Raw genomic sequence first — 18,448 nt, forward strand, 5'->3', positions numbered from 1 at the left:
AACTGCGCTAGACAAATCCTACATCATAATGGTTCCATCTTCATCTCCAGATGCCATGTATCGACCATATCATACTCCTACGACTAATGAAAATTCTCACACACTCTTCGCTTTATACATCCTATAAGCAAACGATCTTGTCGCTTGATCAAGTTGCAATGTAGTTGCAATTCGCATAATTAAAATGAGCATAACTTATAAAATTTAGTGCTTAATATGTGCCCATGAGCATATAATAAAAAAAACCGTTTACATATTCTCTGTAATATTTATTTAAGAAATGTTTTACATATTTTAGCTAAGAGTTTTAACCAATTGGAAATGTGGGAACAAAATAATATATATATATATATATAAATTTTTACTAAATTGTATTAAATGTAGAAGTCATTTTCTTTAGCATCGAAGGATTATGTATTCATATTTTTTTATATAAATTAATTCTTAAAAGTTTTAACTTTTTACTTAGTTTTAGGCTCCTAACTAGGGTTGAACATTCGGTTGGTTCGGTCCAAAACTCAACCAAACCAATGAAACGAAAACCAAAACGTTATTTTTTCTTGGGTTGAATCGGACCGAAGTTGTGTTATGGACTGAATCGAATCAAACCGAAATAATTCGGTTCAGTCTAGTTTCGAACCAAGGACTAAATTTCCTTTTCAAAAAAAATTGTATTAAAAAATAAACCAAAAAATATGAAATCTAAAACATAATTAAAGTACTGTGATATAGAGAGTTCTTATAATGTATAATATAATTAAAAATTATAATTATAAATTTTTAAGATAAATATAAAATATATATAATATAAATTTATAATATTTATAAATTGGTCTATACATAAATATATTTTAAAAGAATCAAAACGAACCAAATCAAACCAATTTTTTATTTTGATCTATTAAATTCGAACCGTATATACTAACTTTATGAAAAATTAGATATAAACTAAATTAACACGGCTCGGTTTAATTTTTTGGTTTCGGTTCGATTTTACCGAGACTTGCTCCTGGGCCTAGTTAACAAAGTGCTAGTAATTTATCGAACCGCCCGACCCGAGTCGGCACCGTTGGGCATAATTTAAATTGGGGAAATCAAATCAAATTTAAAGTTACCTCCGTCTCTTCTCAATTGCTCTCGAATCCACACTTCCCCAACTTCACTCTCTCAGGTAAATATGCTCTAGCCTCTACTTACATTATATACATATGAATGCCCTCATAAACTGTTATATATTTGGTCTTTCGAGCTATTTTTCTCTTCTATTCGATTTTGAACAATGCTTGTAAGGTGTTTGATAAAAGTCCTCTGAGAAATTGTGTATGTAGGTATGGACGAAGAGGAAATTGAGAAAGTCGTGTTAGCTTACCTGAAGAAGAAGGGGTTGAAGCAGACCGAGCTTGCGCTTCAAGAAGAACAACAAGCTAAAAACAATGCTGATCCTGATGCTGCCAAACAAGTTGTTTCTTTCTCAGAGTATGGTTTCGTCGTTTGCGTTTGTCGATTATGTTTTTACTAGCACATTTGTTGTAATTGTGGAGTTTAGGAACTGGTGTAGTGTGTTGACTTCATTGCACAATTGTTTTCAATGGTTAGTGTTGTTATGAATTGTTGTCGATTGTAAGTCTTGCAGTTGAGATTAGTTGTGCAATTTTTGCTGTTGATTTATTCGTTAAAACTCTTAACAACTTTCTGACATTTACCCTCATTTTGTTCTTCTTTTAAATTATGGCTACTACAAGATAATTCAATGTATAATTATCAAAACTTCACTAGTGAACCCTGTATGTTTTTCTGGATTTTCTACACCTTGTACTGTTATATCATCTGCTCCAGAGAAAATTGTTGGATGTTTTTTTTTCCCTGAGCTTCTTTCCATGCATTGTGTTATGTAGTTTCGTTGATCTAGATAAGAAAGTAACTCTAATTGTTTTCATTGTTTGGAAGTGAAAATATTGGCTTTAGAATTTTGATATAGTTTACTGTATTAGAGTTGCAAAATTTGATATTAGTGATGTTGGTCAGAGACATAACGTGTACATAATTGCAATAGTATTTTGAATGGAAGTTGTAGTTTGGTTGGCCGTAAAATGCCACTTAGCATTAGCAGTACATTATAACCTTGCAAAGTACTTTATTAAAATGCGACTCACCTGAAAAAATATGATTCTATGGAGGAAGAGGGGGAGAGGAGAAATTCGGTTTCTTAGCGCTAGGTGTGCCATTAGCTTTACTTGATTGTCATCTAGGAATTGCTTTTACTGTAGAGTCCGCATCCATTTTGTTAACAATATATATTTTCTTTTTTTGAATTTCAGGCCAGACAATATTCCTGAACAATATGAAGATGGATACTGCAAGCTAAGGTCATGGACTTACAGTTCTCTGGATTTGTATAAGGTGAGTCGGACTAATATTGTTTCTTGTAAGCTATATAATTTTGTTGATGACATGAAGGATTGTAGCCAATAGTCATATGTAAGACTGGATATGTATGTAAAAATGATAATTATTTCTGTTGACATCAAACTCCAGAAGAATAGAGGATCTGACCATTTTATATGTGTGGTACTGGTAAGGCATTTGGTAGAAAGTCTTACTAACTTTTGGTAAGGATGCTTTCGAAGAAGATGTAGCTTAGATCTCAGTTTGATATCACTGGAATCTGGAATTCAGAATTTACTCCTTAATAATAGTTGATCGATATATCTTGTAAAGTTTTATTTGAATTCTTACCTTTATACTGAATTAGGTAGTAGAATCACATCTGTTCCAGTTCCTGCTGGAATAGATGGACAAAGCATAGCAGTTTGATAACTAGCATTTATATTCGATTTTTAAGTCATGATTGTAGAAATAGACATGGGATTAAAAATCGCTAAAATTTCATATGTTGGGTATAACTTGGAAGAGATTAGGTAAAGATTCTAGAGCAAGTTTAAAAAAAGAGAGTTGGAACGCGGCCCCAAAAGCACAATATCGTTATTTCTGTGTGTCATTCCTTAGCTTGTTACTACTCTACAGCTCAAATTATCACCTCAGAGATTGCATGGACCACAACGATTTTAGGCTAACATTCCCCACTGAGAACATAACACTAAATTAACTGTTTATGTGTTTCAAATGCTAGTTTCCATGACAAGTTTGATTAAAAGGTAAATTCAAACTCCACCTTTATTGTGAGAAGCTATTTCATTTGTCAAGCTATAGATTGGTACTTTTAGGCCATTCAAATCCGAGGGTTGAAATAGTGGCCTCAATATGGATCTTTCTGGCACTTCTGCAATTCATCTCATCTTTTTTCTCTTCTATTTAGGAGCAGACAATTAGGCCCACATCTAATTGTTGAAATCTATAAGACCTCTGACAATCTGACGTCCCCTAATTTGAGCATAAAGGTCAATCTCTTAGCACTTCTTAGCACTTTAAACCGTTAGAAAAACTGCAGACTACATTAGGCAACTAGGAATGATAGTGGAACGTTCCCTGATTTTGTATTGTATCCATTAAATATTGAAATTTTGGGGGCTTAAGGGGTGTAGATGATGCAGGACAGAATAGTAGAAATAAATAAGCTATCAAAGATTTATCGATAAGCAATGAATTATACGATTTCCAAGAATAAAAAATCAATATTATTCCAAAGAAAGTCCTGCATCAGTAGATAGTCGGAGGCAAACGCATCTTAATAATCATAATTAAGTACTTACCTAAATTGGAAAGGATGCTATTTTATGATTCTTAGGAATTATTATGTATTATCATTTCTGTTGATAACACTATATCAAAAAAGAAGATAAGTATACCACTACTATTCTCATGGTGTATATTTTGTTGAAATTGATGATTACTTGGCTGAAAAGCACTATGGGAAAAATTTAACTTAAAATTAAGATGAACTAGTACAAGTGTCTTATTTCCATTTCACTAATTTTAGTACCAATATGATCCGGCCATTTATTGTACTGTAAGACAGCCTATAGGAACCTCTGTCAATGTGAAAATACTTTACAGGAAATATACCTTACAAGCTTGATTGTTATACTTTACATTACAAAGACTTTGGTGTCTGAGAATTTTTATTATGTTTATTATTACTTTGTATCTAATTGTAGCTATGTGAAGTTCGTGAGATATTACTAGTCTACTTGCACATAAATTGGGGTTACTTTTCATTATAACTTTGAAAGGAAGCTTCCCTGTCTAGGATGTTCTCCGTTGAAACTATTGTCAGGAGAGTAGTCACATTCGTCAATATCTTTTAGCAACGAGTCTCTAACCTTAGTGAAATACTATGTTACCCGGACTCGGGTATGGGTGTCGGACACGGGTTCATATCCAAGTGTCGGACTCGGCAATATTATGAAAAATTTACATGTTTTTTGCCTAAAATAAGTGTCCAAGTGTCTATACCCATGTCCGAGTGTCGAGTGTCCGACACGGGTACTCGAAGCAAAATGAAGAGTCCGGGTAACTAAGGTGAAATAATCATGTTGTTTATTGTGTGTGTGAAAGTAAGAGTGATGCATTTTGGATTCTTTATCTTATTTGCGCTAAGACAAGATTTATTCACTGTGATTGCATTTCTTATATGCAGCATGAATTGCTCCGTATCTTGTATCCGGTCTTTGTCCACTGCTTTATGGATCTTGTGGCAAAAGGTCATCTTCAAGAAGGTACTTTGTTCATAGTCATATTATTTCTTTTGTGCATCCTAGCTGCAAATGTGTTGAAGGAACATACTTTATTTGCTTTACTCTTGGCCTTCCTTTCAAATAATATACTTTTTTCATCAGCTCGGGCCTTCTTTAACAAATTCCGTGAAGACCATGAAATGATGCATTTACGTGACCTCCAAAAGTTGGAAGGCGTTCTGTCACCTTCTCATCTGGAGGTTACTTGTTTGTTACGATATGCAAATTACTATTTTTGTACTGTTGTGGATGATTTCTGTAATTTATTTAGTTATAACAATGCAGGAGATGGAATTTGCTCATTCTCTGAGGCAGAGTAAAGTGAATATAAAGATATGTCAGGTAATTCGGTGCCACATATATAATTAATATAAGAAGATGCACAAATAGAACTTTTTTATATTTGGTGCCATGTGAAATATGTCATGTTATCTGCATTTTACTTGAAGAAAGTACAAAAATATGAATATAAACTACCCCGACTCATGCCCCTCACCTTTACAAAGGTCTAATTACATCCCTATACATTTTTATAACATTTAAACCATTCTTCAAATTTATAAAATAAATTTTGGAATTTTATATTAAACTTTGGCCATATAATTTGCATAGAGAAAAATATGATCTTACTTTAATTGTACTATAATATTTTCTCCACCTTTTTTTAATATACCTTTAATGTTAAATTTTAATAGCTAAATAATATGAATGGATTGTATATCTTACTGTTGATTAAATTACTTTATGATTAAAGGAGGGTGTAAATTGATATTGAATTGTAGAGTATAGGGTTGTGATAAGACCTTTGTAGAGGTGATGGGCATGATAGGCTATTGAGAAAGAAGTTGGGGAGAGGGGATGGAAATGCATAAAGCCAAACTATCCCTTCATCAAAATCTCACAGATCTTAAATTTCTCATGTGCAGTATATGACCATACCTTGAGGTGTTTGTGAACTGATTTGTGTCATTCATAAGCTTTTTTAATTCGAAAGCGCTATATAGGTCAGGTCCTTTTAGGGGATTTTTTTTTGTTAATTTTAATAATGATGAAAAAAACACGACACAGTTTTAACCATTTTCTTTCTTATATGAGAGGATAACAAAACGGGGTTTGTGTAACGACTGTTAGTAAAAAAGAATAAAATATTATGCCGGACATTAAAATTTTAAAAATATTTTATTTGATATATCTTATTATGATATTCTTGATTTTATCTAATTTATTAGAAAAAGTATTATATTTTAAAATGTTCAAACAGATTTTGAAATATATATATATCTTTGGGAGGATTTGGAGTTCATGTTAAATTAATATTAAAAAAAGTATACCTAATCTTGTTTTTTACAGCTAAAAATAATATAGCGAGGGAGTATTAACGAAAGAAGAGTCGCTAAATTGAATTTCAAAATTTGGAATATAATAAATTTTGAGAAGTTATTGTGGAGGATTAAACTAAGAATCTGTACATTTGGAATTAGGTTAGGTTTGGATTGTTAACAACAAGATTGGAAGTCAGGTTTTTCTGTGGCTCGTGTTTCAATTTCTTAGGACACAAAATAATTTTGTTATTGTTTTAAGATTCCAGTTTAGTAATTAAAATGTTGTTACTTTTAAGTAAAACATGAACATAAATATCCAAATAAATAGTTACACTGGTTTTTGATGTTATATGTGGTTTTGTTCAAGTTCTTAAACTTTAATTTGGGGAAAAGAAAAGGAAGGTTAAATGCTACAGGCAGCAATAGACAAGCTTTACACTCAGCAAGATGAAACAATAGCACATGGGCTAATTTCTCTTTCAAATATGATCTCCGTCCCAATATTCTTCTGGCGAACTAGGTTTTGTTTTCAGTAAGTTTGAGGTTGTTTTAAATCTTGCATTGATGAAGCATCTGTAGCTTTAATAAGCCTCAGTCCACTGTCAGTCTGTCATGGAATACATGTCTTCTTATTGGGATGCCACAAAAACAAATACATATATTGAGTCCATCTTCCAGTGATTTAATTTGTTCATATGTGATTACCATTTTTTTAGTTGTTATTGTTTACTACTTTGGGTAGTACTGTCTTTGCTTGCTTTCATGTTTTCATATCTGATTTATAAGTAATAGAGTTTTATTGTGTTGATAACGTTTGTTCGTATTGTTAGACTTTTCTTCTTTTTTTGCTAAGCGTTAAACTTTTCCCTAAAATTGTTCTCAGTATTCTTACGATCTAATGATGCAATATCTACACAAGACACAATCTATTACGATGCTTGGGATTATAAATGAACATATCAACTTCCAAGGTATGACTTTTAAACCTTATCAACCACTCACGTACTATTTAGTTTTTTTATAAGTCATGTACTCCCTCCGTCCCTTTTTAGTTGTCACATTTCTATTTTTATCGGTCAAATTGACTAATTTTTTAACCAAAGATTATAAGTTACTCTTAAATTAATTTAAAAAATTGAAACTTACATATTAAAGTAGATTAAAAGTTCTTTCCAATGATTTTTTTTTATATTATCAATTGATAAAATATTAATAAACTTCGGTTAAACTTTGGTCAATTTGACTAGTCAAATGTGACAACTAAAAAGGGAAGGAGGGAGTACTATTTAGTTCTTTACAGCATGATTTTGCATTTTCTTATTTTCCTTAAATTAATTGAAAATTTTGTTTGAACTGATGTAATGTATCTCATGATGCATGTGCTGACAGTTTCTCCTGGACAACCCATCTCACTTTCTGATGATACTGAAGTTGTTACGCTAGTGGGCAGTGGTCAAGACACTGCTAATCTAATAAATCAGAAAGAAATACATTGGGGAGTAAGTCAGTCTGACAATTCATTGTTGAAATCAACTTTTCTGTTGCTATTTTTTTTGTTATGTTTAAGTTTATGCTCTGTATATATAAGTGGGGACATTTTAGTTCAGTATTCCACTTGAAAACAAAAGGAAGCATGAATTCACTTTCCTGCAGACATCTGTGACTGTAAAACACCACCTCAGATTCTAAAGGTTTAATAAATAATTTCCTGGAAAAACTCCTCAATTTTATGATATATCACAAAACAAAAACTACATTTAAACTTCATTTCAGAGGCCAAACCTTGGAACAATAAAAAAATGGCCAAAGTTACTTGAGCTTATTGACAAAACAAACTACATTATGAAGTTATTTTACATTTTTAGAACTTTTACTTGCACCACGGAGAACACAGCTTTAGTTGTGTCTTTGTGTCGGTGTGGATGCTTATCATAGTGACTTTTTCATCCAGAAAGAACATTTATCTGCACGATGTAACATCGAGCTTCTAAATTGAAAAAATTGTGATTATGCACCAATGTTCATATTTTATAATTTTTAGAATATGCTCAGATATTTATGAAGTAATTACATGTACTCAATGCACCACAGACATACATACCAACACCTGAAATGCAGTCTTCGGTTCATGTAATATGTGTATTTTGCATACTATACCTGTTACTGTTTGCTTAAAATGTATGTATCTCTCATTTTAGAACAACCTTTCATTAATGCAAAAATTACCTATTAGCTTCTAGCTTAAACAATTTTCATCTCCTGCAATATCACTCTTACTTGATTTTTTTTTTTGCTTATCCTCTTCCTTGACCATTTTGATGCACCAGTTGCTTGAAGATTCTGTAGAAGAACGATTGGAAAAGACTCTGCTTTCAGATCCAGAAAAGGCAGAAGGAGAAACGAAAGAAGGGGAATCAGAAGAGAATAAGGTGCCAGATATACTTTTACTGGTGCAATGTTTTGGGAGGATATAAATTATAAGTATTATGTAATTTATTATGTTACTCGGACTCTTCATTTTACCTTCGAGTACCCGTGTCGGACACCCGACACAAGGACATGAACACCCGGACTTTGACACTTATTTTAGGCCAGAAACATGTATATTTTTCAAAATGTTAACGAGTCCGATACTTGGACACGTGTCTATGTCGGAGACTTCTAGCCGAGTCAGAGTAACATAGTGACTAATTCATATTGTATACAGTAGTATTATGTTTGTCAAAATTCCTGCGCAAGAGAAATTTGTATTATGTAAATATGTTTAATATGTGTTAGGACCTGTCCAGTCCTTATATTTGTATATATATATATATAAAGAAACGAATTCTTTTATTGATAAACACACACACAACTAGGTGGTATTCGAGAGACCACCCACTCTCCACAAACACACATAAGTCAATCTTATTTCTTCCTGACTCAAACATATAAATGGCTTCCCTATTTATAACCCCAATCTCAACTCACAATCCCTAGATTAAAGCTAAAATATTATTATTCCCACCAAATCCTCCCTTTGAAATCCATAACTGATGCACACACTAATTATTCAGATTCGTAACTGATTTAATATTTATTCTATTTATTATGTTTCCTAACATTACCCACCGCCCAAACTTGAACCTTGTCCTCAAGGTTCAAATGAGAAAATTGTCTCATTCTTTCTTTTTCCTTTTCTTTCTAATCGAGAACCCCTGGCTCTCCGCCAATAATTTTCTAAATTCCTCCCAGTTACAAGAAGGCCGCTGACATTTCCCGCAATAGTCCAAGAACAAAAGATCATTTCTCGAGTATACTACAGAGTATACTACAGCCGACCAGACCTTCTTAGTTGGCGTTGAGAGGTTTACTAATTCAAAATAATTGTCAAAATAACTTTCAGCCTTCAACGACCCACCTTCAAGTTTTAAGCCTTCGAATATGACTATTTCAAGTATTTGTGATAAAGAGTCCATAGATGAGTTTGGAGGCGATGAGACATCAAACAAACAAGTCTCTTGTTCTTTGTTGTTGCCACTATTGGAATTTAACGGAGTCTGCCCTAAAACCTCCAATATTGGTGGTTGCTGACGAGCCTTTTCATCTTCTTGAAATTTTCCAAAATCAATTTTTTGAAAATCTGATTTAAGCTCTCTGTCATTCGCTTGTATTCCATTCAGATTCTCCTCAATTTCGTGGACCGACTTCTTGGCCTGTTCCAAGTCTTGCGAATCTTCACGAGCAGGCGGAGATGGTCCAGTAGTCTTGCGACTATAGTTGTCCATTTTTGTAAGTATGGCAACCATACCTTCTTTGAGGAAAGAAATGTCATTTTGAAACTTTTCAATATCCAACTTCAAAAATTTTGCTTGCATCTTTACAAAAAAAAATTCCCTGGAAGTCGTCGATTCGATTTTCAACTTGTTTTACACTTGTCGTTGCCCCAAGAACAGAGGTGCTCTGATACCACTGTTAGGACCTGTCCAGTCCTTATATTTGTATATATATATATATAAAGAAACGAATTCTTTTATTGATAAACACACACACAACTAGGTGGTATTCGAGAGACCACCCACTCTCCACAAACACACATAAGTCAATCTTATTTCTTCCTCTCTCAAACATATAAATGGCTTCCCTATTTATAACCCCAATCTCAACTCACAATCCCTAAATTAAAGCTAAAATATTATTATTCCCACCAAATCCTCCCTTTGAAATCCATAACTGATGCACACACTAATTATTCAGATTCGTAACTGACTTAATATTTATTCTATTTATTATGTTTCCTAACAATATGCTGAGCTACTCACATTTTAAAATGCTTGGTCTCATTTCGATTTCTATCTAACCGTTTGACCAGAAAAGGTCAATGGAGGGAGGAAAGCAAGGCACATCTTCTAAAAAATTGAAAAAAGACAAAGTTGTTGGTGCTGCCGCAAAAGCTGCCAGGACTGAGGGAAGTGTATCTGCAGCCCCGCGTGTCAAATCAGAGCTTTCTTTGCCAGTAATGTAATTTTCAAACCTTCTTTTATTTATATATTCTAGCCTCATTTCTGATATTTTAAATGCTGATTATTTATATTTTTATGCATGAGGTTTTTTTTTGGGAGGGGGTGGCAATTGAAAGTGGAAGGGGTTTCTGGATGGTTGTTTGTGTGAGTTGGAAGGGAAGTGAACTAATGGGACTGTGCTTGTTAATTTTTTTAGCTGAGCCTGTCAAAATTATTGAAGCATACTTGGACAAATGCGTAAAACTATATCTTGCAAAAAGAATTAATAGTTACTACACTGAGTCAGGAGGTCGCTATCATAATAAAACCCCAAAATTCGAGCTGCCCATATGTCATCTTAAATTGTTTTCAAATAGGGATCTTCAATTCCAAGGTGCAAATGGTCTATTGGAAGTGGGAGTTTTCAGATGGATAATTGTTGGAAATTGGAGGGGAATGGCCTTATGGGACTATGCTTGTTATTGGTTTTAGCGGAGTCTTTGTAAAATCTGTTGAGGCATACTACTACTAGGACAAATGTGTTAAACTAAATCTTACAAAAAGAAATAATAGTAGTCATTTTCACTGAGTTGGGAAGTAACGACTACAATAAAACCCCAAAATTCTAACTGCACACGCGTTGTCATAAATTTTTTGCAGGTAGGGATCTTCAATTCTAAGTTGCAAATTTGCAACGGTGGTTGGAACTTTCATGGATCTGAATGTTTTCAAAAATACACATGGTTTAATACCTGTTATTTATCATTTTGTGTATGTATATTAGCAATGAACTTGTGGGGATTGACACACTTGATGAGTTAGAGAAGTTAATTTTTTGTTTCCTGCTGCCTGTAAATAAATTTTACATAGCAATGAACTTCTCGGGATTAACACACTTAATGAGTTAGAGAAGTAAATTTTTTGTTTCCTGTTGCCTGTAAATTACTTTTATTAAGTAGATCAGCTTCATGACAGCAAAAGCTGATTCCTTTGTCAATAGGAATGACTCAACTTGATTCATGATAACTATGCAAGTCTTACATCTTTGCATTGCCTTGCATTCTTGCACAAGGTGGTTTCGCTTCCAATGGAAAGGGTACATTTTAATTATGAAAGTAGGCAAACCTTACATTTTGGCATTGCTTCTGTTTTACTTTTTGAAAAGGGTCTTAACAAGTTATATATTCATCAGATTTAAAATTAGCTTACATGAACTTAGCTGATGAATTCAGCTCGTTGTAAACATGCTGTGTCTTATAGTCACTTCTTTTGTGTTTGTTCCAGACCAACAGAGGTGGAATATTCGATTCTTGATGACCTTAGAAACCGTGTACAGTTGAGCAATGTAGCTTTGCCGTCAGTCAGTTTCTATACATTTCTCAACTCTCATAATGGGTATATCTATGTTTCGAACAAAATACAATGATTCTTTCTATGTTTGCCACACAAGTTCTATCTAATAAGTAATTGTTTCTAGGTTGAACTGTTCTTCAATATCACATGACGGATCATTGGTTGCAGGTGGATTTTCTGATTCATCGCTGAAGGTCTTCTTCTAAGCTATTTCAGCTTTTACTAATATCTCTGAGTAGCCTGTTCTAAAATATAAAACTTTTTTTTGAAGGTATGGGACATGGCACTTCTTGGGCAGCAGACTGAAAGTTGTAAGTCCGTATGATGAGTTGTATTCAATGGTTTTTCCTTCTGCAATAATGTGACTGCTGATATTTAAGATGTAAATTTAGATGTTTTAACATGACGTAGTATATAGTGTTTAACCTTTTAGGGAATTATGACTTCTATTTAGGGAATTATGATTTTTTTATCTTCTTATGGGTTGCAAATCATGCTAATCTCTTCCGCTGTTGAAATCCTAGGGTATTGGTTTTCTGTGGTTGGATCGCCTTAGGCCATGTGGGTTTTGTTTGTGCGGTTATTCAATTTATATCTTTCCTGTATATTTTCTTTTATTCTTGTCCTGCATCATTTAGACCATTAAGTTCTTAATACTTATAAAGGTGATACTAGTTTACTCTGGAATGTCAATAATATTCTATGAGAGCAAGAAATTTTTATTTGTTTACTGTAATTCATAATCATCCATCAACTTTTGTAGAACGAATACTGCTAATAAATAAATGAACATCTTACGGTTATACAGATTTAGAGCAAATAAAAATCTTCTACTTTTCTAATTGCATTTTTTCTCTTAGCACTTCTACCTTGCTAATTTAACTCAAGTTTTTTGTTCTTGGCTCCAGCACTATGTCTGTTGTGCGCTGCATCATTAGTAACTGTTTTCACTTTCATGTCATTGCCGTCTCTTGACCAGTTGATGCTATGGCTTTTTTAACTCAGAATATGGTATTCCTTGACTGGGGTCTTTTGGTTACTAGAAGAGGATATTAATTGAAACTGATGACATTTTGCAACACTTCTATTATCAATTCTCATGACAATATGTAGGACATTAATTTGTTGTAAGATAAGCCACTAAAGTTAGTTATTGAAAAACATACACTGAAAACTTTTGTATAAGTGTATATGTATCGTATCTTTTTTTGACAGTCAACTTGACAATTATAGCACTAGGATCTAGTAGGCTTAGACACCTCCTTCTGGGTTCAACATGTATGGTGTAAGCTTTATTGTTTTGAACAGTTTATCCAGATAACAAATTTTTATTTCATGCAGCTATTTTGCCGGAGGAAAATGAGGCAGCTCGTAGTGTGCCTGGAACAAATTCGGGGAAAAGATCGTATTCATTATATCGCGGTCATTCTGGTCCTATATATTCTGCCGCGTTTAGTCCTTTTGGGGATTTTCTTCTGTCATCTTCATCAGATTCAACAAGTACTAACCCCTAATTTTTTTTGAATGTTTTCTTCAATACGTCATAAATGATTCCTAAATTTTAAATGTAAATTTAAAATTACAAAAGGAATTTCTTTCTGAGATCTTCTTATTTTTGAATTATAACAAAGATGTAAATATTTTGCAGACGTGTAAATTAATATTTCGAAATCTATTAAAATACAATTTAGATTTTATATTTTATTTCTTGAAATGGATGACACACGAGATTACGGGACCTGTTTATGTGGTATAATGGGTTGCCATTCCTGTAACCAGTGATATGTTTAAAATACATACTTTTTATATGCAGTTCGGTTGTGGAGCACCAAGTTGAATGCAAATCTTGTTTGCTACAAAGGTCATAATTACCCTGTATGGGATGTTCAAGTAAGAATATGTACTTTTTTCTTTTAAATAGATTATAGAGTTATAGCCATACTTCTACTCCATCAGCTTTCTTCTACGTGTTTGTGTAAAATCTTAAAATGGGTATTTTATTTAGTAGAGTTGATAAAGTAATATTTACAGATTCCTTAATTAAACAGTATATATGACAACTGCTGGAGTGTCATTTGATTCATATTTCTTTTTCCACTTTTTCTCATTCCTGAAGTCTGACGCATCTTGAAATTAGACATTTTTTTTTATACTCGTAATGTTTTGCGACTTGCATAAATCTTTAGTACGGGCTTGTATGTGTTTGTGACTGTTATGCACACTCTTCTTATTTAGGTGTTATCCCTTGGTTGTGAGACATTGAATAGAGAATATACTTGCTGTTTCAATGTGGTACACCAAATTAGCCTTAAAGCGTGTTTTCAGACCTATGCCTGTGAGTTAACATTTGGGGACAGATGCATATATTATTCTTGAACAATATGTTTCTGAGGCTATGTTCTATAATGATGTTAAGAAGAGATATATTATTTAAAAGTGGAGTTTCGTCTTTGCCATTTTTTTAACCCTTAAGTTTGGAGGGGGTTTAGTAATTGGTAAAATTCGGTTGAAGCAATTTATAATTTTAGAATTAATCCTGCGGAAGTATGTAGCATATCCGGGAATCATTTTAATATATGGAGGTGTTAATATTTTAGTTTACTTTATGATCTTTATCCCTTGTTAGTGTACACTGCCTATGCCCGCATCATGCAACCTAAAGAGGGTTCTCCCTTTTGGATTCTTTTAGTAGATGACCCATTCCGGTGAATAAGAACTTTTGAAGAGTAGCAATGAAAGTCTTTATTTTTATTCGACTAGAACCCTAGATTTTTGTTTGCAAAGTTTCGACCGGCAAGGGCTTATTTGCTACTTCATTGCTTTAGCACACAATTTATCCTGAATTATCAATTTATCCGGAAGTACAATTTTTTTTAATCAGTGAAGCCAAAAAAAAAGAAGAGGACTCTCGAAGTTAGGCAAAGGGATTGGTTAGAATAAATATCAAAAGTTATAAAAAGTTGTTTATAAATCAATGTCTGGTATAGCGCCACTAAGCAACACATCAATCAGTCCTAGTATTTTTTGTAATTTCTGATTAATTTACTGTCTTCCTGTGTAGGATCTCCCGGCAGTTTCTGATTTCTCATTAGTGATGCACAAAAAGCCTGGGTCCGAAAATCTGACCCGGCCCGAAAAGGCCGACTTTTCTAATATTGTTCTAAAAGTGACACACAAAGTTCTCATTAAAGATGGAATAAGTTTACACACTAATGTAGTCCAGACTGCATCATATGTTATCATTTATAACTGACCGTTTCTAATTATCTTTTACACATTACTATATGCAACTGGTAGAACAAACTAAGGCATGACTTTACGAAGAGGCTGAAATGTGCTAATCTTTTGTCATGAATTTAAATGCAGTTTAGTCCAGCAGGACATTATTTTGCCAGTTCCTCGCACGATCGAACTGCAAGAATTTGGTCAATGGACAGAATACAGCCTCTCAGAATCATGGCAGGGCACTTATCTGATGTTGATGTGAGTATTTTTCTACATGTTTGGATTATGAAATTCATTACAATTTTTTATACAGTAATATTAGCCATGTGATATAGTGCCAATAAAGCCTTGATCTTCGATTTCATTTTCTTTCTTTATAGTTATCATAATGGGTATAAAAATATGTCTCATATGCATGTCATCAGTATATTGTTATTTCAAGAACCAGTCTGCCAAATTATATGAAGATGCAAGTCATTTGTAAACACATATGTGAGGCTGTAGCATCTTTTATTTGTTCTATAAACTTTTGAGAACAAATAAGCTATAGCTAATTACACTATTAATTTGCTTCCAGTGTGTTCAATGGCATGCTAATTGCAACTACATTGCAACTGGATCAAGCGACAAGACTGTTCGCTTATGGGATGTACAGAGCGGAGAGTGTGTGAGAATTTTCATCGGTCATAGGAGTATGATCTTATCTTTGGCAATGTCACCTGATGGTCGATACATGGCATCTGGAGATGAAGATGGAACCATTATGATGTGGGATTTGTCTAGCGGCCGTTGTGTTACTCCTTTGGTCGGTCATACTTCTTGTGTATGGACACTTGATTACAGGTAAAATTTCTTATTTGCACCATTTTCATTGTGTTGTTTTACATTTTACTTTTGAAGGGATGAAGATAGTGTTTTAGATCATTAATCTAATAGTGCACTGATTTTCTCTCATCTCTGTTACATCTTTTTCAGTTGTGAGGGTTCACTTCTTGCATCCGGTTCTGCTGATTGCACTGTAAAACTGTGGGATGTGACGTCAAGTACAAGGGTGCCAAAAGCAGAAGAGATGTAAGCAACTTATAAACACATTATACATATATGCTCTTTTCTGTAGAAGTCATTTAGTTATTATTGAAAAGTTTAAAATATTTGTACTCTATATTATTTATCATCAGCAAAACTGGAAGTACTACAAACAGGCTTAGATCCCTCAAGACCCTACCTACGAAATCTACACCAGTCTATGCAGTAAAGGTGATACAACAAATTTCTCTTTGAAAATTTCCATTTGTTAATTTGGTGTTGGTTACCTCTGTCACCCTTACATTTTTATCTGTTTTTTTGCTCATGAACAGTTTTCTCGGAGAAATCTTCTCTTCGCTGCTGGACCGATCTCTGCAAAGGGCTTAGCAACTTATTGATTAAATCAAGAAGTCTGCAAGGCACCTGCGATTACAGGAGATAGGATGGTACCTATGTGGGATATGGCGACTTTTTAGGGGTATCCAGACCTAAGAAACTTGGAAGAATATTTGTATTTATTTACATGGACTAAATTATCTTGGCTGTTGTACTATAAATGTTACAGGTTTAGATATAGTTCTTTGATTAGTTTAGATTTAGTCTTTGTTAGCGTTTAATAGGTATGTAATTCAAATCGAGTTGAATTATAACTCTAGTGTTAAGCAAGTTTTCTAAATTTTTGAAGAATCTGTAATGTATTCTTTTACATGTACTTGCAATTTGAAAGGTTTAATCGCTATCATGTGTGTATTATTTGGGTATCCTGTTAAATATTTATTCAATATTCTGATAATGTGTAAAAATAGTCATGTTTAAGCCTTCGACCTCTGTATATTAAAGAGATATTTACTGGATGACGGTTTTTTTTAATATTTAATTAGAAGCTGAAGAAAATTACCAAATTTCTTCAGGTTCTAATTTGCTGCAAAGAATGGATTACTGTATAAAGCAGTGTATACTTATTTCATACAATAAAAGAAGATAAATCAGCTTTGTGTAATTTGAGTTAATAACCATCTTAGAACCATCCCATTGCTCTGTATCTGGACAAATTCATCTTTCGTCATGTATTTCGTGTACAAACAGATTTCAGACATAAATTTAACCACATTAGATTTTAATACAAACTATCAGAAGCCTGTGATTTAGTAACCCTAATTAAGAATCACCTGTTTAAGACCATGTTCATAGTCAGTTGCACCAAAATTAATATCCTATAGATTTGAATGCACAAAATTCAAAATTATACAATTTGTTTGTGTCAGCCAAGTGAAAGTTGCATACAAATAAAATTGAAAGTATACTATACAGATTTCTTTCCTTGAAAAATTCGTGACATAAACATGAGAGCCTCCTCTGTTGATAAACATATGACTACTACTACAAGTAATGATTAGTAATTCAGAGAGACTGCCATCGCCATCGCCATCGCCGTCGGCCTCCCCTGTGTAGGCATACTAAAAGAAAACCTTATCGTGCTCCTCATGACGGACATGCGAGGCTGAGTCCTCCTCCTTGGCACAGCAGCAGCAGCAGCAGCAGCAGCATTAGCATTCTTGTCGTAAAGTTTGCAACGACACAAAGGACATGTATTCTTCTCGCGAACCCATTTGACGATGCAGCTTTGGTGAAACACGTGATTGCACTCCAGAACACTAACTTCTTCCTCGTCGTCTTGGAGACAAATTGAACAACCTTCTTTTCCTTTTCCAACACTCCGCTTCATCATATCACAACTGCTTCTCTTCACCTTGAGTGATTTTATGAATTTCTCGGAGTTGCTAATTTTGTCCATGATGATGATGATTACTCGATCTACAGGGGTTTTCTGTTAAGGATTTTATTATATATATAGAGACATACGGAGAGAGATTTGTGTTTCTGAGTCGGATTAGGATTTATTGTACAACTGTAACTTAGCCCCCAAGTTTCTGTTTTTAGGGTTAGGGAGATTGAGAGTTAGGACTTGGGTCGGTTCCATACTTAAATTATTTTCCTTTTATTTTTTTTATTTATGTCTTTTAAGGTTAACTATAGAAGAAACTCTAAAATAATTTTTTTAAGTTATTTAAAATTTAGCAAAAATTTTTGAACAATTACCAAAAAGTATTATTTTTTTTCAATTTATTTGTCATTTTATTAATTTTTGAAAATACCGAAAAAACGGTTTACAACCAATTTAATCATAAATGCAACTTCTTCAATTTTTTTTCCGCTTGAATACGAGGTTACATTTGCAAAATCATATTATTGCAAAAAAAAAAGTTAAAAATTTCTTAATTTTGCAAATATTTTTTTTTTAAAAAATGTATTTTTGTAAAAATAACGTTAATTTTTTTTTTTCAAA

At 33.2% G+C, this 18,448-nt stretch overlaps 1 protein-coding gene across 1 annotated transcript; it reads left to right on the plus strand.

Moving 5' to 3' along the window:
• The first annotated feature begins 1,061 nt into the window (after positions 1–1,061).
• Positions 1,062–16,807, plus strand: LOC141690309 (transcription initiation factor TFIID subunit 5). Its single transcript, XM_074495040.1, has 20 exons — positions 1,062–1,171; positions 1,329–1,476; positions 2,319–2,400; positions 4,598–4,676; positions 4,797–4,894; positions 4,980–5,036; positions 6,900–6,987; positions 7,406–7,515; positions 8,344–8,445; positions 10,368–10,516; positions 11,782–11,892; positions 11,975–12,044; positions 12,122–12,161; positions 13,192–13,350; positions 13,664–13,740; positions 15,217–15,333; positions 15,653–15,918; positions 16,051–16,146; positions 16,254–16,332; positions 16,434–16,807. The coding sequence occupies exons 2-20, from the start codon at positions 1,331–1,333 to the stop codon at positions 16,497–16,499; spliced, it is 1,992 nt and encodes a 663-aa protein (XP_074351141.1). The 5' UTR covers positions 1,062–1,171; positions 1,329–1,330; the 3' UTR covers positions 16,500–16,807.
• Positions 16,808–18,448: the final 1,641 nt, after the last annotated feature.

This window comes from Apium graveolens, chromosome 10 (genome assembly GCF_009905375.1).
Source record: "Apium graveolens cultivar Ventura chromosome 10, ASM990537v1, whole genome shotgun sequence".
Classification (NCBI taxonomy): Eukaryota; Viridiplantae; Streptophyta; class Magnoliopsida; order Apiales; family Apiaceae; genus Apium; species Apium graveolens.